The 23,070-nt window shown below is 35.3% G+C and overlaps 1 protein-coding gene across 1 annotated transcript in view; it reads right to left on the reverse strand.

The window, feature by feature from the left end:
- COL21A1 (collagen type XXI alpha 1 chain) overlaps nt 1-23,070 on the reverse strand; it is a 221,485-nt gene that overhangs the window by 109,643 nt on the left and 88,772 nt on the right. Inside the window, exons 2-3 of the mRNA XM_027852911.1 lie at nt 20,846-20,971; nt 16,972-17,523 (exon numbers count right to left, since the gene is read on the reverse strand). Of these exons, the coding sequence (XP_027708712.1) occupies nt 16,972-17,523; nt 20,846-20,933 (640 nt within the window). The 5' untranslated portion in view covers nt 20,934-20,971. The remainder of the gene's footprint in view (nt 1-16,971; nt 17,524-20,845; nt 20,972-23,070) is intronic.

Genomic DNA, 23,070 nt, shown 5'->3' on the forward strand with positions numbered 1-23,070 from the left:
CATCAATACAAATTATGCTAACTTCTTCAGTAGAAACACAAAGTCAGTAAATTAAAATCCACATGGTATGAGAAGGGATCACCATATAATCAAAACTAGAGTGGGAAAGAGAGAGAGATGTCACCCTGCTTTCCTAGAGGGAAAAATACTTCTAACCTTCTGCTCTGATTTACTTTCATTTGACAGATAGTCACAGGAGTATGTGGGGAAGCTTTCATCTCCTTGCTTTGTAGAATAGTGTTAAGAGATGTATATAAATCCTAAGTCTAGCTATACCAACATCTGTAACTCAATAGTAAAAGAACCTAATTAACCTAACTATTGAATTGAAAAAGAAGACAGAGATTCTTGAAACAGGAGGGTTAAAAAAAGCATAATAACATTTATTAAACCAACAAATATTTATTAATGTCCATTGTGTTCAAAACAACACACCAACTTCTAGGGAAATAGTAAGGAAATATGACAGAATGGCCTCAAGAAGGCTACCAATCTGGTGTGAGTAATTTGAAAGAAGTAAATACAGTGCAAGTTAGAAAACTGATAAGAGCAAAAGAAGTGTTGAAAAACTCCTGAGATAAAGGATAGATATATATTCTATCATTCCAGTTTTATATTGGCTTCAAGTGATATTTCTTTTTCTAGTATCTCTTGTTGTTCAGTCATTCAGTCATGTCCAATTCTTCATGACCCCATAGACCACAGCATGCCAATGCTGTCCATGGAATTTTCTTGGCAAATAATGCTAGAGTAGTTTGTCATTTCCTTTTCCAGTGGATTAAGGCAAACATAGGTTAAATGACTTGCCCAGAGTCAGATAGCTAAGTAAATGTGTGAGGCCAGATTTAAATTCATGTCTTCCTGACTCCAGGCCAAGTGCTCTATCCACTGAGCCACCTAGCTGCTAATATCTCTTAAGGCCTATTTATCTCAATGATGCAGCTATATATTAGTATTAAAGAGTATATTTTCATAGAAAATATAAATCTTGTTTTGAACTCATAGCACTGGTTGTAGAGAAAAGGCAAAAACGAACAAGGGCACCATCTCCTGGTGACTTCCTGAAGCCACCTACACATCTTTCCTGCAGCCCAGAGTAGGCAGTAGTGATATATCTGTCTTACTCTATTTCTCTATCATCGTGTAACATTGTCTCAGGAATATTAGGTATACTCATATAATGCACTTTTCACCTTAGTTGAAGAGTTTTTCTGTGGTTTGTTTCATGGCTACCAAGTCAAAGAAAAGCCTTTCTTTCCTCAGAAGGTCTTGGCCAAAATTCAAAATGAATCCCTCAAGTATACAATGGGCCAGAGACTGAACAAGGGCCTATCAGACATAATCAGACATTCCAGTAGGGACCAATGTGTTCCTCCTCCAACTCAGTTCATAACCCTGCAAGTCAAACCTTCACAGATATGCTTGGGCTAAGAGACTTGGCCAGCCTTAAGTTTTGAACAGCTTAATGCTTTAAACCAACACCTACCATTCACTGGAGAAACTATTTTTTTTCTGGTAATTTCCTTATAACAAAAAAGAGCTGAAAAGTGTTGAGTACTTTTGGGTCCTTACTACAAGTAACGGCTCATTTTTTAACATAAAGATTCCATTTAACTGCATTACATACTAATTTTAATTACTAACAGGTCTAATTATATTGAGCCTTTAGCAAAGATCTAGTAAGTAATTAGTAAGGCAGTCCTCCCCACCTACCTACTCCTCCCAAAAAAAGTCTTGCATGACTTCAAGAATAAAATATAGTCATTTTACACTATTTGTTAATAATGTTCACGTGGTCTGGTTGATTTAAATTGAATTACTCTTCTAACAAAACATATCTTCCAGATGCATAGCTAGCAGACAGCTTGAGTAAGTATTGAGGTATATGACAGTCAATGTTAAGTTTTGTCTATTCAAAAAATATATGGATTGTCTCCAACTAGCCCTCTTTGCAATTTGTGATCCAACTACAAATGTCGGAGTCTTTTGAGCTACTAAAATAGGGCTAGGTTGGTAGTATCACTGATTCTAGCCTATTTTTCCATATAAATAACAAGGAGTGCATGAATAAAAATAAGAAATTGACTTTTTAAGGCATATTATGCTACATAAATATAGGATACTTGTTCCTTTACAACCCATTACACACACACACACACACACATATACACACACATATACATGTAATTTGAGTGCTAAAAGAGTAAAAAAAGTACTTTCATGTAAAGAAAAAGTTTCAAATAAACTGCTAAAAGATATGAAATATTGCCATTCTTATAGATAAGCATTTTGATTCCTAAAAGAAGTAAAAAAAAAACCTTACATTTAATAAAAATTGCTAAAAGACATTTAGGAAGAAACATAGCCTTCAGATGGGACTAGAGCACAATTTGATTTAAAAAAATGAACTGTGGCATTAATATAAATACTCAGATCACCTCATAAAATATGCAAGATGAGATTTCATTTGTAAATAGTTTGATGGTATAAATGGGCATAGAAAGAATTTTTACTTATTTAAAACTAGAAAAACATGTGTCTGAAGAATCACAGTTTAAAGACATAAGATGAAATGCTGGACTTTCTTGAAGATCTTAGAAATATAGGGCATTATGGTCCCAGTTCATCTGCATATAACTATTTTATGACTAAAAAAGGTAAAACAAAATGTGGGAAATCATAACTATTTGGAGACTAAGGTATGATTTTAAAAGAATTTATAATTTCATGGGAGAAATTTGGGAAGTTTTTACCTTTTAACCGAAAGTTGAGTCACTGAAAGCCAGGAGGCTGTGATTTAACTCACTGAAAATGTATTTGAGAGATAGGAGAGGTAGTCAAAAGATTTAACAGTGAAGAAAAGGAGAGAAAGAAACATCAGGGAGTCAAAAGGACATAAAGCTAGAGAGGTGAACCTTCTCAGAAGAGTATGCTACCATCTTCTGTTCTTTCTTGTGTGCAATAGGAAAAAAGAAAGGGGAAAATAGATATTGCTACCACTTAGCTACATAAGAAGAGCTGACTAGACTAGTTTTTCCTTCCCCATCAAATTAACCCAGAAAGCAATTAGATGTCTATATGCCTAGGTGAGAGATCTTGAGGCACTAAAGAGTAAGCCAAAATCTCCAAGGCACAGTATTCAGTCACCATAAGCAAGAAAAAAAATATTGTAAATCAACAGAAATAGAAGTTATATACTAACACACTTATTTGAGCATTTTAGTACTTGCCATTCATTTAGCAATCAATTATCCCCTTTCTTGTGATTTCTCTTTTATCAAGGAGTACCTCCACTATTAACAAAAAAGAAGTAGAAAATGAATGAAGGAGAAAAAAAATCATCTACACTGTACATATTTCCATGAGTAAAGAATAAGTATTGATTCATGAACTATTTGGAACAATTATTTCAAGAAACTTTTAATTTTTACCTCAGCAATGAAGATGTTTGAGTTTATTGGAAATGGTGTTATTGTTTTGTTTGTGTGACTTTACACACTCAAATACTCAAATGGACATGTGATCTCATCTATTTGGGGTTATGATACTAATGATACATTCATGCCTATCTATACTGTGTGACTATCCACTTTCTCCCAAAGTTCTCCACAGCTGGTTCACCCAACATGCTGGAGGTCTTCCCCAATATCTCTCAACATTATAAGGGTACCAATGGAATTCTCTGGCTTTCCATGTGACATCTCTTACTAAGGGACCAGTCTATCTTGTCTTTCTGTCATTCAGTTCTTTGATGGCATCTTTTACTCTTGTTCTTTAGGTTTCTCATAATTTACATTTCGTGTCCTTCTCAGACTCATCACTTACCATTACCTGTGTAATGCTCAACTTTGGTTCCTTGGAAACGGTGATGTTACATGCCTCACTGTCATATAGCAACACAGATAAAATGGTGGTATTGAAAAGACAGGCCTTTGATTTTATGGTAATCTTGGGAAAGCAGGAGTGCTTTGCAATTTCTCAAAAGAATCCAAGTTATTCTTCTTTTAAACTCACTTTCCATCTGTATTGTCTGTTTCAGATATACAAACTTTTGGATAAGCCCTATAGGCTGTCCATTCAGATTCTTGTGGAAATCTGGGTAATAAACATTTTTTTTCATCCATGTAGTTTTGCATGGATAGAAAGGTCAAACTTTTAGAATTTCATTGTCACTTAATTGTCCTGTGCTTTATTTTCTCTCCCTGAACAAGATAAACAGCAAAAGTGATTAATAGATGTAGTGAATTAGCTTTTGGAAAATGCTTTGAGATAGATTTCTCAGATTTTCTGTTAAAGAAAATATTATCATTGCATGATACTTCCACCCATGTACAATATGACAGTGTTTCCTTTTCATTTAATACATTTTAAAATATGTCAATCTTACTTTAACTAAAATTTCAATTTAATTAAAAGTAATTCTCTTGCCCCACAAAAAGTAATAGCTAATGTTTTGGTTGTTATCAGGTTTCCCATTGTAAAGATGTTAAACATGTAGTATGTTGACTTTTTTTTTCATCTAAATCCAAAGAAGTGTAGATGTTTGGTTTTGAATTACATCTTTACACCCACAACTCTATAAAAATCTTGGCAATGGACTCATTTACACAAAATCATTCCAAGAACATTTAACCATGAAACTGGAAAGAGGACATTAAGCAGATAAAAAATAGGAAAGATTGGAAAAGATTTTTATAACAAACTCATTTCCTTAAAAGACAGTGGAGTCATTATATTTGTTTTCTAATCTGTCTGCAATGTGCTACATGAGGAAACAGAAGTGGCACCAGAGAAAGATGATATTACTTCTACAGCATCATTGGTACAAAGATAGAAAAAGCTAACAGATAGTGCTAATAGCAATACAGTTTTCAGATTATCTACAAATATTAAACTATTGATAGTGTCCATCCAAGATATTTGCTCTCAAACTCAGTTGGCAAAATACTGCAACAACTAAACCACATACATAATCTCTCCAGAAATGAAACCAAAACACATAATAAAGTTGTAGTTAAATGGGCATATTGCTCATAGGTTTTCTATGGAGAGACAGACTGATAAAGATGATTTAATCATCTCTCTGAAAGTAGCCAGATATGTCATTTGTTTATCTTATTTTGTAGCAATAATGATGAACGTAAGTAAAAAGAGTATCCATAAAGAGGATTTGATTTATTTATACAAAAAAATAAGATGTAGTTTGGCCGTAATTGAGTCCCAATCTTTCTATTGAGCTACAGTCCTGCAATACAAATTGCACATTGAACATTACAAACTGGATGTCCTATAGACAATTCACATCTTTAAAAAGGAGCTCATATTTCCCCCTCAATCATCCCTTCTTTTTAACTTCCTGTTAACTGTCAAGAGCAATCATCATTTCAGTTACAGTATCTTCCTTGACACTTCACTGTCCTTTACCCAATAATCTAATCTCTACCTATCTAATGGCTGCCAGATCTTGCAATTTCTATCTCCATAAAATCCCTCAAGTATGTTCCTTTCTCTCCAATCATAAAGCCACCACCATAAATCAGGCCTTCAACATCTCTCAACTGGTCCTCATCACCTCCTAAAATAAATTCCAAAACGAAAACTCCCAGGAACACCGCAGTAAAAAGTCAGACCAAAGGAAAAAAATACCGTGAGGAATCAGAAAGATTTTAAGTCCTAAGGAGCCACAGAGAGGATCATATATGATTATCCAGCCACCATTATAAAACATCAGCGAACTTGGAATACAGTATTCCAGAAGGCAAAGAATACAAGCTTATAACCAAGAGTAACAAATCCAGAAAAACTGAGCATTAATTCTCCAGTGGAAAAAAATAGGCTTTTAATGAAATAGACAACTTCCAAGCATTCCTGATGAAAAGACTAAAGCTGCAGAGAAATTTTAAAGTTCACAAACAAGAGTAAAGAGAAGCATGAAAAGGTAAACATGAATGAACATTGATAAATAGCTAAACAAGGATAAACTGCTGACATTCAAATTGGGAAATTATACATGTGTCTGTTCTGAACCCTATCATTATCAGGGTTCATAAAGAGTCCAATTAGACAAGGCCTAGGAGTAGTTGTGTTATGTCTTGATGATCTTAAGAAAAGAATGGAAAGAAAAAAGAATAGAAAAACACTGGAGAGTGAAGGGAAGGAAAAAGAAGGTTAGAAAACATTATCTAATATAATCAGGGTGCACAAGTAGATATCTATACAAACAAGGAGGAGGAGATAAGGGGTTGAGATTCACTTGAATCTCATTCTTATCTGAATTGTTCAAAGGAAGAACATACACACACACAGAGTTGAGTACAAAAATCCATTTCACTCAACAGGAAAATAGGCAGGAAAGGGAGGGAAAAGGAGGGGAATTAAAGGAAAGATAGGTTAAGGGGGGGATTAGCCCTGAGCAAAACAAATTCTAAGAATATGTAAAAAGATATTTATGACTTTTTTGGGATGGCAAAGAATGGGAATCTGAGAGAATGAACATAAATTCAGGAATGGGGAATACTATTGCACTGACTCCTCATCAGTGTAATGACCAAGTAGGATTCCAGAGGACTAATGAAGAAACATACTACCCACCTCCTGAAAGGGTGGGGAAGGACTCAGAATGCAGAACAAGACAATTCCTTATGGACATGGCCCATGTGAAAATTTGTTTTGATTGACTATACATGTTTGTAATAGCTTTTGTTTTTCTCATGTTCTCTACTGGGGTAGGAAACTGAAAGGGGAGATCTTGCCTGATTAAACAAAGTATTTTTTTTTGGCTAGGCAATGGGATTAAGTGACTTGCCCAGGGTCACACAGCTAGTAAGTGTAAAGTATCTGAGGTCAGATTTGAACTGAGGTCCTCTTGACTCCAAGAACAGTGCTCCATCCACTATGCCACCTAGCTGCCCCAAGTATTTTTTTTTTAAGAAAACCATTAACTTAGGTGTAGAGAGGTCATCTAATCCAATGTGACCTGATTTTATCGATCAGGAAACTGAGGCCCAGAGATATCAAATAACTTGCCTAAGGTCCCATGGGCAGTAAGCATCAGAGAATTCAGGATTTCCGACTCTACAGTCATTGCTTCCTTCCACTGTACCACAAACTGCCTTGTAGCTGACCTGGGAAACCAGCTAGCTTCTATCATTTTGTTTCTCTGGGAAAATCTCTTCTAAGACCCAAAGAACTGACTTAAAATATTTTTTTGGAATGTACTCAACTAGCAAATTGGGAGTGCCTGCATATTAAAGCTTTCAAATAGATTTATCTGTTACTTCACAAGAAAAGGTCAACTCAGAGTCACCAAGACAAACATGTTTGAAAATAAATGCCAAGGAATGTATGAATCTCAAGAATTTCAGCTAAATTATTTTTGAGTTCAAGACACATGAGTAGAAATAACTTTCGTTTTCTTCTTTTCTATTCCTGGTTGATCTCACCAGCTCCCCTGGGTTCAATTGTCATCTCTATGTGAATGGCTCACAGATCAAGCCTTTATCTCTCTCCTATGCTCCAGCGTCACATCATTCTTACTGCCTGCTGGACATCTCCCCCTAGATATCCTACAACCATCTAAAATTCAACATTTCCAGAAGAAACTCCTTATCTGACCCTGAAAAACCTACCCACTACCTGTCTTTTCAATTTCTTTTGAAATCCTTCTGTTCACCCAGATTCACACCTTGGAAAACATCTTCAACTCTTCTCCCTCTTTCATCCTCCATATGCAATCAGTTACAAAGCAGTATCAAGTTTAATTCAACCATAGCTCTCTTATCCATTTCCTTCTCCCCGCTCACATACAATCACTTTAGTTCAGGCCCTCATTACGTCTTTCAGTAATGACTGCAATAGGCTTCTATTTGGTCTCCCTACCTTCAGTTCCTTCTTCTATCATCCATCCTCCATAAACTGTCGATTGGTATTACTGAAGCATATATCTATCCATTTAACTCTCCCACGCAGGAAGAATAAGTGGTTTTATATTGTGGAATGTGGGATAACACATAAACTCTCCTGTTCAGCATTTAAAACCCTTCATAATCTGGTTCTAACTATCTTTCTAGACTGGCTCCATATTACACACATTTCCCCCCTCCCCCACTGTATTCCTTACTCCTTACATTTCAAAACTTATCTATCTGCTTTTGCACATACATAATGCAACATTATGTCTCCTGGCTCTTTGTCTTTGCCCAAATTGTCCTTTATGCTTGGAATGCTTTCCTTCCTCCTCACTTCTATTTGTAAAATTCCAAGCTTCATTCGAAGTATAATTCACATTAGGTTTCTTAGGCCCTTCTTGATTTCCCCAGTCTCTTCAGTTGTATTTTTCCCCACCCATACCCCCCCTCAGAAATTGTTGCATTTCCTTTGTACATATTTTGCATTTACATATGTATGTGTTTTCCCCCACAGATTAGCCTGCGGTTATTTTTTTAGTTACTTATATATGTATATATTGTCTCTTCTTCATAGAATGTAAACTCTTTGAGGGCAGGGTCATTTAATTTTTGTTCTTTTTTTTCCCTCAGAGTCTAGCACAGGACTTGGTACATAGTAGGTGCTAAATTAATGCTTCTTGACTGGAGTATGATTTCAAAATTATTCATTTAATTCTGAATTAAATTTTATATTCCCAGCCTATGTAAGGCAAAGTATTTCACAGCTACAAACTGATTCAATTCAAAGCTCAACAATTTGTTGTACAGGCTAATAAAATCTAAAAATCTATCAATAGTAGAAAGAGGTTCAGATGCAGAAAGTAACAACAAGGTACCCAAATAGCTAGGTAGGAAAAAAAATTACAAGTGGGAAAAAAACATTTATATAATGTCTAAATAATATGTCAATTATTTAAACAGTACAAAAGTGACTTAAATTAGTCCAGCTGTTCCTCACTTTTCATACAACTGGTACTCTTAAAAATTTATCTGTACTCTCTTTTCTATGTATAATACTTTTTTTTTTCCTAAGGAAGCTCCATGCTTAAAGGAAAGTATTCTATGGAGAAAGTGTGTGTGTGTGTGTGTGTGTGTGTGTGTGTGTGTGTGTGTGTGTGAGAGAGAGAGAGAGAGAGAGAGAGAGAGAGAGAGAGAAAGAGAGAGAGAGAGAGAATATTAAAGAATCCTTTATAACGTAAAGACATTTGCTAAGTTTTATTTTATATGACTCTGGATTTTCACATATTTGACTCTACTTATTTCCTTAAATCAACATACTCATATATAGAAAAATATTCCTATAATTACTTTTCCTCATCACTGAGAAATCTTTCATTCAAAGAAGCAGTATGTTACAGTATATTACTATAGCGGCAAAATTCAGAGTCAAGAAGAAGTGATTTTTAATGCCACTATCAAAATTTTCTAGTTGTGTCACTTTGGGCAAAGAACTTAACCTCTCCAGTACCCAGCTTCCTCATCAGTAAAAAAAAATGGACTAATAATAATATCTGTCTTACTTAATTCACAGGACTGTTGAAATGATGAAATGAGATCACATCTACATAGTGCTTTGAAAAGCTTAAAGCACTACATAAATACCGACTGTTATTATCATAAATCAAAGCCCTGAATTTATTTTGAATGTCCAGTCCCTTTCTGGACTGGACTTGCCCAAAACTATTCTCAAATTAGGAAACTCCTCTATCCATTCAGCTTGGCACCTTCTTTGCAATTTATCGTCTTAGAGAGTAACCTAGAACATTGAGAATTTAAATGACTTGCTCAGGGTCACAGCACCAATACATGTAAGATTTGTACTCAAATCTTGCTTGTTTCAAAGCCAGTTCTCCATCTACTACTCTACGCTGTCCCTCCATAACTAAAAAACCAATAAACAGGACCTACGTAGATCAAAAGGTTACTTCTAGTGAAACAGTCACTTCTAACCATAGTTCTAATCTTAAATGATTCTTTGTCTACATCCAATGAAAGAATCAGCAAACTAACATTAAAGTGACTAGTTTAAGTGCACTGTTTAAATAATTGACATATTAATAAGACATCACATAATTGCTTTTCCACCTTTCTTTACCTACCTATCACATTGTATTTGTGTTTGTTCATTTATTTTTCTGCCTGGTTATTTAGATGCCTTGTTGGTATATTCTGAATCTGTACTTCTTTCTGATCTTGATAAATTGAAAGATCCTATAATCCTATAAGAATGGTGATGTTTTACAAACTAGCCTTATGAAAAAAATTCTAAAAGTGATATAATTGCGCAATAAATATTAAGGCAAATTTTTACGTAATTTAGATTGCATTCAAAGCAAGTTAAAATGCAATCAAGAATTTAAAAAAAAATTAGATGAGAATAATCCTATACACCACACTTGGATTTCAAATATTCCAAGAGTGAAATGAAAATAAAGAATGTTGAACTATCTTGAAAACTGCACAGTTTCCAATGTAATCTTTCTTTGATGATTCAAAAGGAACTTCTGGATCTATCGATTTCTCATTATTATTTGAATAGCTATCAAATATCATAATGTAAGAAATATATTGAGATTTCTACATGACAGAGTACCATGGATCAGTTGTTTTCTTTTGTTTTTTCCCCCCACAAGAATAGGAAGAAAAATCCAAACAATAAGTATACACTGTTATTTGTATACAAACATTGGTAAAGGATACTAAGAAATTCAATATTTATATGGCAAGTATCACTAGATTATTTTCTTGGGTTAAAAAAGCAAAACAGTATCACATGGTGGACAGAGTGTTGGCCTTGGAACTAGAAGACCTGGTTTCAAATCTTACCTCTGTAAATACTGGCCTAAACAAGTTACTTAGCTTCTCCATGCTCTCCAGTGCTTTTTAAACCCACAATTTAACCCACCCACAGTTTAAGAAGGGCTGAAGGCGTCACAAGTGGAAAATATTTAAGAAGTCCTGCTCTAGGTAATACTTTAAGACTACAAATTACAATGAATGACCTAATCTACCTCTACCAATGGTAAATTCCTTCTTTGGAAGTTTCTTATACCAGTGAAGTCACAAGTCTAATCTCCATCCCTATTCACACACAATCATAAAAGTTTCAAATTGTACTTAAAAAAAAAAAAAGACATGGCCTGGCTTTTACCCCCTTATTGCTTCCTTCCCCCGTGGAGGAATAACATCTGCCTAATGATACAGCTGCATCTAAGTCCCATTATAGCTCTTGGCAGCAAGGAAAGCAATCTCAGGAGTACTGCCTGACTCAAGGCCCAAGCTGTTTGGCTTTTTCCTGACTCTGCATGGTTTACTTTCATATAGAAAAGAAGGAGAAATATCCAGGTGTTACAGCAAAGTCAAATACACTACTTCTGTTTCTCTATTCAAATCTTCTTTAATCAAATAAACAAAAGTATAATGTGGGGGACATATTTCATAACCACAGAACTGTAAATTTCCTGAGATTTAAATTTCTCTTGTATAATGGAGAAAATACAAGTCAAACTCTTGGAGTTTTGTTTTTTTTTTACTATACATGAATTTTTTGTGTCAATTTCCAACCCCCCCTCCCCTAAACACCCTATCAAGTAAGTGATTTAGCGGTTTAGAAATGAAATTGAAATTGAATGAGATGCAATGAACTAAGAGGGCAAGGGAGAATTAACAATTGGAGGGCACTTCCAGCCTGAAGGGAAGAAGTCTGCCCAATTCCCAAATATTTATTCCAATCAAAACCTTAAATTCATGCTAAGCAGAATAATGATCAAGAAATCTGATGAAAACATACAATATGAATTCATCCCCCAAAATACATTAAAAAGTCAACCACAAATCCACAAGCAATAGGAAAGAGGGCTGGCCATCAGCAAAGCCATCACCAACACAAGCAAACAGGTCAGCAGCTTCCCAGACCAGCATGATCAGAGATTGGACAGGAGCACAGGTAGCTTTCTGGGCTACAGATGAACTTAAAACAGACCAAGGAGAGTTGGATACATAAGCATACACACACACACACACACACACACACACATACATCCTAGGGAAGAGGAGTTAAGAGGAAGGATAACACTAGAAAAGAGTCTCAAGGAAAAACAAACAAATGAATAAATAAATGCTTCTGGTTCCTGAATGGCCTATGAAAAGGGGAAAAAAGAAAAACCAAAAATTAGAATCTAAGAAGATGCTGACAAATGGATAAACAAGTTGTATTAATTGATTGTAATAGAATATTATTATGTTGCAAGACATGACAAAAGACATTATTTCAGAAAATCCTGGGTAATATGAACTGATGCAAGTGAAGTGAGCAGAATCCAGAGAATTTATATAAGGACAACGTTTTAAAGATAAACAATTCTGAAAGACTTAAGAATTTTGATCAATGCTATGACCAATTATGTACCCTGAAGACCTATAATAAAGCATGTACTATTTCCCTACTGAAAGAGAGGGGATGGACTCAAGGTACAGAAAGACACACATTTTTTGGACAAAATTATTATGCAGATTCGTTTTGCTTGATTATGCCCACTCATTATAAGATTTTTCTTTCTATTGTTCTGAATTTGGAGGAGGAAAAAATGTTACAATGATGGTGATAATAAAGGATGCTATTGAAATATGTTTTTTAAACACACAGAAGTGAAGAGAATGAAGTTCAGAAAGCATAAATAAGCAGAACAGTTTTGAAAGCAATGTGTCAAATTTTTTTTACTAAGTATACAAAATGGAGATTTGCAGGATAATCCTCCCCCTTTTTTGGAGTGTTTTGCTCTACTAAAAGCTAGCATTTATATCTAGCAAAAATGTACAAGAGTAGCCATAAGGACAAGGAATTTTCTATAACGGAGAAGAGAGGATGAGGAAAAATAATAGGAAGTGATTCTTGTTCTAGAGAGGTAAAGGAAAGAGGGGTTCTTTGGTAACCAGGGAAGCCTAAGTTCACTGGAAATCTTGGGAAAACTGAAAGGAAATAGAAAGAGTTTTTCAGTGAAAGTGGACTAGGCCAATTTAGAAGATGTGACTTCTAGTTCTAATTCCAGTTCTGCCATTTCCTATTTGACCTTTAGCAAGTCAAGTTCACTGTCTCAGTTTCTTCACCTGTAAAATGGGAACAATTTTATAGATGAAGAGAACTGACCTATTATTGACGAAGTTATTAGGACCATACAAGGTGACAAAGAAATTTGAAAAGTATAAAGTGCTTTACAAAGTTCATGTTAAGGAAGTAATCTGTGGGCTGGGGTGTGAAGACCAGCCTGAATTAACTCCTTTGGACATTTCCTCTATGGGACAGTGAGATTGCTCAAACATTTTAGAAAAGCAGCAACAGGGGCCCCAAAGCTCTACTTCTGCCACATTTTCCTCTGTCACTAGTGGTATCTTTTGGAAAGTCCCATTCCTAGAAGGTTGGTGGGATAGATATCATTGAAATTTACTTTCATGTCATGCAGGAAAAACCATGGAACTGGAAGGCACCTTAATACCATCTAATCCATCACAGTATGAAATATCAAACAATACTACAAAGTAGTTATAATCAAAACTGTTTTGAACTGGTTAAAAAAAATAGAAAAGTTGATAAGTTAGATACATGAGGCATACAACCAGAAGCAGTCAAACATGGCATCACAGTCTTTGGTAAACCCAAGAACACAAATTACTGGAGAAAGGTTTCAATATTTGACAAATACTTATGGGAAAACTGGAAAGCAGTCTGGCAGAAATTAAACTTAGATCAACTTCTCATAACATGTACTCCAATAAGCTGCCTAGTGGATTCATGACCACCATGCCTGAAATTATTTCCCTCTTCATCTCCACCACTTAGAATGCTTGTCTGTCTTTGAGATTCAGATCAAGTGCCACCTTCTACAGTAGACCTTTCCCAGTTCCTACAGATATGAGTGAATCTCTCTCTAATATTAACTTTTATCTACTTTATATGTATCTTGTATAGACCTGTATATGTAGATGTGTGTGAGTGTGTGTGTGTGCGTGTGTGTGTGTGTGTGTGTGTGTGTGCATATAAGTTCTCCCCCATTACAATCTAATTTTGTGGAGAGGGGATTTTTCTTTTTTCTTTGTATACTCAGAACTTAGCACAGTGCATGACACACAGTAAGTACATAATAAATGTTTGCTGATTAAAATAATAAATAAACTAGGGAAGGAAAGGAGACACTTTTCACAGCTATGAGCATGTAGAGTGCTTTAGGCAAGGAATCCAGATGATCATAAAAGATAAAATGATAATTTTATTACATAAAATTGAAATGACTTCACAAAAGGAAAATCAATACAGATAGGATTAGAAAGGAAACAGAGAACAAGGAAAAAGTTCGCAGCGAATTTCTTTGATAAAGACCTGATATAAAAGATATATGGGAAATTGATATAACTTTGTGTATTAGTCATTAAACTAGAGATAAATATTCAACCGATATAAACAGGCAATAGAGGCTAAGGACAGTAATGCAAATAAAATTAAAGAGAACAAAGAAAAGAGCATCAATGAAACATTAAACAAATACACAGAATAGGGAGTTTAAAAAGCTTAAAATTGCACTAAGCCTTTTGGAATACCCTGTATATATTTTAAAATAAACCAAGCTGTGCAGAATTGAGAATGATAGTTTCAAAAGCAATCCTCTTTTTTCTCTAACTGGTTGCACATAGAAACATTTATGTTTGTTGTTGCTCAGGTACATCATTTTAAAGGAACATTTAGTAATTTAAAAAATCATGTAATTCAACCTTTTCATTTTACAAATAAGCAAACTGGCGTGGTGGATGTCTGGCCTTGGAACCAGGAGGACCTGAGTTCAAATCTGGCCTCAGACACTTGACACTTACTATCTGTGTGACCCTGGGCAAGTCACTTAACCCCAATTGCCTCACCAAAATAAATAAACAAATAAATGAAAATTACTAATAAGAAAACTGAGTTTCAAAGAGGTGATCTTGTCCTAGGCCAAAAAACTAGGTAGTAAAAACCCATGGCTACTAGAACCCATTTCTCCCAAAACCAATACTCTGTATAATATTTTCATTCTCCCTCCCTTCCTTCCTCTCCCCCCTCACACCTCTCTCTCTCTCTCTCTCTCTCTTTCTGTCTCTTTCTGTCTCTCTCTCTTTCTGTCTCTTTCTGTCTCTCTCTGTCTCTGTCTCTGTTTCTCTCTCTCCCTGCTTCCCCCAGTTCATTCATGCAACCATGTGGAGTTCTTTGGAGCATGCTCTCTGGTTTCCTGCATCTCTATAAAAACAAGCCATGAATCCCCACATAGCTTGTGAATAATGGGCCCTACAGTTGGCTGCCACACTTACCTGTGTTTTCTCTTGTTAGTCCTAGGTGGCTACAAGTGCCTGAATGTACATCAAAAAAGAATTCATTACAGGAATAGTTGAGGGGAAATCACTTCCTTCCAACACATTCCAGTGTTTTATGCCAACAAATGACTGACTGCAATATCATCTTGAGGTAAAAGATGAGCAATTGGCAGTCAGGAAATGAGTCCAACAGAAATCAGAGGGAGTTTGACAGAAAAAGAATACAGAGTGTTGAAAACAGGAGAGTGTCAGTAAGAGTGTATTGAGGGAGAGTAGGATATGGCTGAATAAAGAATAAGCTGAGTGGTTAGAGAGGATGCAGAATACCTAAAATACAAGTCATAAATGGAGGCAAAGAATGTTATTATTTCTGCATTTGTATCCCTAACACCTAGATAGTGCCTTACATGTAATACACGCTAAGAATTATTTGTTATATTGAACAAAGCAGAAGTTGATTCTATTAGGAATGTAACTGCACAGCCCTAATCAGCTTCACATACATATATATATGAGCTATGTACATATATACATATATACATATGTATATGTAGAGGGAGATGATGATGATGATGATGATGATGATGATGATGATGATGATTGGCAATCATCTACGTGGCTGTCAAATTGTTCAAATACTACTATTTGGGCATTCCTGTTATATCATAAGAAGAGGCTTAATAGTCATTTTTGCTCCTATAGCAAGTAGCATGAAATGTGTGGTAAGGGAGGGAACAAGCTGAAACTTGCTATTTTAATTAATTATCCTCATTAATTAGGTAAAAACCTCAGTAGTTTGTGAGCTGCTATTAACAATTCTAAATTTTGATACCCTGGAAAAAAGTTCTCTAATCACCCTACTTTGTTATAGCATGAGTCAGAGATTTATGGGAAATATCTACTCTGTTGAGTGACTTCTTTGAAAGAAATAAAGTGGGATATTATGTAACATGAAGTTACAATTAATAGGTAATAGCGAGAAAGGAACAGAAAAAGGGAAAAGAAGGGAAATAAAGGGAAGGAAGGAAACAATTATTTGTAGCAGAGGAACAATTCTAACTCAATTTTGTTGGAGGTTTTCTAGATAATGCTTTAAATTATTAAATTCTGTTGATTTATTTGTTTCGTAAATTACAAATACAACAAAGCAGAAGAGAGGATTGTTTTTCTTGTTAACAGAAAAATGCAGAAACAATTTGAGAGCAAAAATAAAACAAATATATTTATGAAATTCATATTTTGTGAAAATGAAGGGCACGAAATTTTTTCCATGAAATTATACTGTTACTCAAAACCTAAGAATAAACTGCTAAAAATTATTGTAAGTCCAAAGTACAGTGATTTATCAAAATATATGATTACAGTTAGAGCTTATTAGGAACAGTTAGAAGTTAAACTTGCTGGAAGCACATAGTATGACTGTTAAATGTGATTTTTTTTCCAATTTGGAGTTTTAGATAGAAATGAACTGTTTCTGACTAAAGCATAACACAGCTGTAACCAAGATAGCAAATTATAGATTACTTACCTCAACTATACATACCTAAAGGAAAACATTAAAAGAATTTTAACCATCAAATATCATAGGTAACAGCAGGGTACAGGTGAGGGTAATTTCACTTCTAAGGCAAGGCCTAGAGGCAAGTCAAAACTGATACTCTATATTTTCCAAAGAAAGGTTAAGATTTACCTTCACAAAGTTTCTGTTTTATTATTTCTCTTATTTTGGAAATTGCGATGTAATCTTCCACATAAAAGACATAGGTTGATGAAGGCTTGTTGGCGATGGCTCTAAGTTCGGCATCTTCGGTTTCTGAACCAACACCAATGGCAAACAAAGTTATTCGATTATCTCTTGCAGCTTCTGCCGCATCTTTCACTTCATCTTGAGATTTGCCATCAGTAAGAACAACTGCTATTTTAGTTAGAAATCTTGGTGATTTAGCAAAAAGATGGTCAAGGGCAAACTGAATAGCTTTTCCTGTCCGTGTGTTGCCACCCAAGTAATGAAGGGATTCCACTGCTTCCATTAAGTTCTCTCCAGAATGGTGGCTTCCCAGGGGAATCTCAAGTACAGGATAATCACTGTACTGTACCACGCCGACTTGAATAAATTTTGGCCCTATATCAAAGTTATTTGATATATTGACAAGCCATTTTTTCACTATTTCGAAGTTTTCTGGGCCAACACTATAGGAACCATCCAAGATGAACACCAAGTCTGTTGGAGCTGTTCTGCAACCTAAAACAAAACAAAAAAAAAAAAATATATATATATATATATATACACATATACACACACACATATATATATATAATGTATGTATGTATGTGCATGTTTGTATCTATGTATGCAAGTATGATGTTAATACCCCCCCAAAAAAAAACCAAAAAAGGAAAAATTTACATCAGGTGATTTTAGAAATATCACAATATTTACAAAATTACAATTACAAAAAATTCACACTTAACAATTGTCCTCCAAACTGACTTGGGGATGAGGGGGTGGTTGGTGGTTATTGAAACAGATAGGAGTAAACTGACAACAAATCAAAAAAAGGCTTTGCTATATAATAATTACTCATGTGACGGTCACCTCAAGGAATGATCACACTTATTTTGAAGGAGAAAGTACTTCATTGTCTTCTGGGATAGTGTTGCAAGGGGAGGAAAGAAGGAAGGAAGGAAAGAAGGAAGGAAGGAAGGAAGGAAGGAAGGAAGGAAGGAAGGAAGGAAGGAAGGAAGGAAGGAAGGAAGGAAGGAAGGAAGGAAGGAAGGAAGGAAGGAAGAAAAGCATTTGTTAAACTCCTATTCTGTGCCAGGCACAATGCTAAGTGCTTTACAAACATTATTTCATTTGATCATCACAACAATGCTGGAACACTCTAATCTTTGATAAAATGAAGATAATGATAGCTGTGGCACTCAGCTCACAGGATTATTATAAATCTCAAATGAAATAATGTATGTAAAGTATTTTGCAAACCTCATAGTACATAAACATCAATTATTCTTCTTATTACTTTATCCTTATTCTCAGTGATATGTGTACTCCCTCCACTGGTACACAGCCCAATCCATTCATATGTTTCTATCCTGTTTGATTTTTATCCATGTTCTTTCACATAGGATCTATCCAGCACACTGGTCTTCTTCCTCTGAGTCTTTTGCTCTTTCATGAATAACGTTACAACACCAGCACTATCCATTTGTCCACTATCCTTTGTTCTTGCTACACCACCTGCCTTCTATTGTAGTTATATATGAACCTGGTGTTGTGAAGGATTTTCAGCTAAAACACTGCAAGTGACATGGCATTCTACCAAAAGTGGAATCAACGTATACTGATACCTGGTTGATTTAATTCTCAAGAGTCCTCAGTAATTTCAGACCTTCACTAGACTGCCTTAAATTACTCCAATAGCCTCCTAACTGTTTTCTCATATGATGTGGTGAAAAGAGTATTGGCTTTAGACAACTGGGATTTGCATCACAGCTTTACTGCCTCCTGCCTCTGTAACCTTAGGCTAGCCAGTCCACTTAACCTCTTAGGGCCTCCCCATTTGTAAAAATGAAGGAGTTAGATTCTGTGACATCAAAGGCTCCTTCCAGCATGAAATCTATGATCCTGTTATCCTTCCTCCAGTATCTTCCCAACTCTTATCCACCCTTCATGATATTGACAGATTAATCTTCCTTACTTCCACAGATCTAATTAGATCACGTCAGGACTCAGAAACCTTTAGTCCCATAGACTACAGAATAATATCTAAACCTTCCTATAGTCTACAGAATACTATCTAAATTCCTTAGTCTGTCATTCAAAGATGTCCAAAATTTAACTCAGCTGCCAATTTGACTCTTTCCTTCCCTCCCATCATTCTTTTTCTACATAAAGCCTGACCTAATCACCTTTTTAATAAACATATCTCATGTTTATTCATCATTATGTTTTTACTTATGCCATGAACCATATCTAAAATGTACTACCCCCACCCCAATATTTCCTTGTTGCAATCCTACTCCATAAAACCTCCCAAATGGCCCTAGCCATTACAGGTCAGAAGGTAACTCTTCATTTTTTCTAAACTCTCATAGCACTCATAACATTCTGATTTGTACCATGGTTACATGTGTACATTTCTTATCTTCTCCACTGGATTGGAATCTCCTTGAGGGAAGGGGATATTTTTCATTTATCTTTGAATCTCCTTCAGCAACTAACACATTTTCCTATACAAAATATGTATTCAAAAATGTTGGTTGAATTATATTGAACCAGTCTTATTGTCCAAAACTCTGTCTCTGTCTGTTATTGTTTCTATTAACAATGATATTCATCATCACACAATGGTAACTATTCTGGCATACTTTTTGCTTTGTTCCAGCAAAAAACACTAAAAAGTGATATTATTAGATGAGCATATGGTATTTGAAAAATTCAAAATACACAATCACTATTAAGATATTTTTTTTCAAAAGTTTGCCTCTACATATATCATTCCCAAATGTAGCAAGAGAAATGCACTGCAGGTGGGAATATTGCACCCAGCTCAGGTAGTCTCTTTCAAATCAATTCTGGGCAGAGTTCTAGGGGTGAGGACATCATAAATGGAATTATCCCAAGAGTAAGTTCAACAGTGATTACTGGTACAGAGCATGCTCACACCTCCCAAAATACAATGCCATTGTTATCTTTCGAAACAAGACAAAAGTGACAGCTAATCTTTGGATGATGAGAACTACATTAAGGGAGCGTTTCAACATTTATGTTTCCCAAATATTGTGAAAACTCCTCATGTATAGACCTATCCTTGTTCGCACATCACCTCATTCTGTGGTTTTGTTTTGTTTTGTTTTATTTTTTCCCCTAGGGTGATGAATTATACTTGGTGGTCTCCACTGTCTTTGCCTCACAAAGACTCACTCACGGCCACAAAGTATATATTTCATTCCTACATGGTTAGGCAACAATATGGGTGCAAAAGCAGTCACTACCATCTCTATTCCCAAATTCTGAGCAAGTCTATCTGTACAATCTGGCAGACTCCTCAAATTTCAACCTATGTGTGTCAAGTTTGCCAACTAAATGATTTTATCTATTTGATATATAGACATTACATTTTTTTTTCTCTCAGCAGCATGGTTATTTTTCAAAGTCTAAAAAGACAAAGCTCAGAAGAAATGTCACTGAGATTCAAAAAAGAGTTACTTTTTAAATTATGATTTAGAAGGATGGTTGCTACTAGATTTCCCAGGAGAACTTTACCAGACATCACTACCTACAGCTGTATATTGCTGAGGCAGTTCTTGCTACAGTTAACTTAGGAATCAAGGATGAGTGACTTTTATAGGCTTCATCACAAGGTTACTTATGAGAGTCATCTTATAGATATGGAGAGCAATCAAATGACCCATGTGTTTCATAATGTTGCAATGTGGAAACAAAGGTAATATGGAATTAACTCCCCTAAGATGGTGTCAGAAATCCTTCAATTCGGGTTTCTGTGGAATTTTTTATTCAAACTGCAGCAAAAAATAAATTGGGTAATTATCATTCTTACTTGATCTTATTTCACCATCTTCAGCTGATACAAAATCCTGAAGCAAGAGAATGAGAATTACTTGAAGATATTTTGTGTGGTAAGCCATGTAGGTGATCTAGTCCTGAATATTGCAGTCTTCTTTACCTGGAAAAAAAATCAAAATGTAAAAATTTTAGTTCCATAAGAATAGATAAGAAACCTTATGGCATAGTGGACTGAAAGCTGCCCTTAAGGTCAAGAAGAGGAGAGTTCAAGTCTTGCCTCTGAGTGACCATGGAGGGATCACTTAACTTCTCGAGGTTCTAGCCAATTCTCTAAGATCATAGGTTACAGAGATAACAGTTTGCAACAGTGTACGAAAGGCTCACCAGAAGCCCAGTTGAAATCATGGATCCATGGTAAGAAACAAATCAAAATAAGTAAACAAAACATTAAAGTTTGTTAATTTTTTAATTTGCCTTCCCCAAATCCATAACAATTTAAGTGAACAAATAAAATCCAGCTTCATCCCAAAGATAAGACTTGTAAGTAACTGTTACTTACAAATCTATCTATATTTGATTAAACAAATACATTAAGCACTTACTATAAAGGTTTCTCTGTTAGGTACTGGGAATAAAAAGACAAAAACTATGCAGTTCCTACCTTCAAAGAGGTTACATTCTATTTGGGAGGTGGAAGGGGGAGCAGTATATAAGAATATGACATATATATGGCTAAATATATGAATTCTTGTTTCATGTATAATATGAGGTAAGGAGTAGAGTAGAGTAACATGGGAGAAGAGAGACTAGACAAAAAGAAGAAAGAATTGAGGAAGAAGAAAACATTAACAAGTTGGGGTGGATCACTAAAGGCTACAATAAGAAGGTGACATATGAGTTGAATCTTTAAGGAACTGGAAAAGCAAGGAGAACTTGAAGGATAGAAGATAATCTAAGTAAATAAACATAAATCAAAGATGAGATGCCATTTTGGGTTATAACTAGTACTTCAATTTGACTGTGGTGTGGTAGCTATGAAGAGAATGATATGAAAAGTCTTAGTATTCATATTGTCAATCCTGAAATAACATGGAAGCCATGATTTGAGTAATAAAGTTTTTTTAATTGAGATAAGAGTGTAGCAAACTTGCCACCCTGGTGGGGAGGAGGATATCCAGTGGATTTTCCAACCAAACAGACTCATGGAAAATTTTTTATAGTTTTAGGAGGAGAGAGGGAGAAGGCAGTATGAGGGAGCAAGGCATGGTCATGAGATCCCAGTGGTGCTTGGCAATGCAGGAAGGAAAGTACTTCATTCTGGCTGTTTTGCCCTTCATGCTATGAATCTCTCTGGAAAGGGGTAAGAAAGTCAGAGAGGAAACCTGACTTGAGCTAGTTTTGTTTACCGAGACAGATTCTAAGGTGAAGGCTTGAAGATTACAGGATAGAGGTTTAAGGTGTGGCTCTGCTCAACCTAATCTCATTATCTTAAGGATAGGGATGTAAGGACATTACTGGGATTTTGACATTGCCAGGATGACTAAGAGGTTGAGGCAGTTTATATTATAATTATTAATATATTAACAATTTTTCATCATTACATTAAAATTATATTAACAATTTTGTCAATATCAATATAGAACAAGACTGAAAAAAACATTCAAAGGCAGACTGTGAAGGGTTTCATCTGTCATTCTTTAGTGTTTGTATTCTATCCTAGAAATAGGGAATCATTAAAGATTTTGGAGCAGGAGGTGATATGATCAGACTTGTGGTTAAGAAGATTATTTTGACCACTCTGGGAAGGACAGATTAGAGGGAACAGACTAGAAGTATAATAAGGAGGCTCTTACAATATCCAGATAAGGGTTGATGAAGGTCTGAATTAGGAGGTTGCAGTATGAACAGAAAGAAGGAGATGGATGCAAAAAGATGATGTGATGCAGAATTAAAAGGACTTAGTAACTAACTGGATATGGGTGTGGGGGGTGAGTGAAAAGGAAAAATACAAAAAACACTCTTGGGATTCAAACTTAGGTGACTAGGAGCAAGATGGTACAGTCAATAGAAATAAATTAACACAGAAAAGGGGATGGATTTAGTTGGAAAAAGAGGATGAATTTATTCAAGTACAGATGTCCATCAGGCAGTTCTAAATCCTTAAGTACAGTTTACTTGGAGTGAGCAGATTTTAAATTTATTAGTAGCAGGATAGGGGATAGGGAACAGGGAGATACCCAAATTAATCTTATGCCTAAA

Source organism: Vombatus ursinus, unplaced genomic scaffold, assembly GCF_900497805.2.
Source record: "Vombatus ursinus unplaced genomic scaffold, bare-nosed wombat genome assembly UNPS02009835.1, whole genome shotgun sequence".
NCBI lineage: Eukaryota > Metazoa > Chordata > Mammalia > Diprotodontia > Vombatidae > Vombatus > Vombatus ursinus.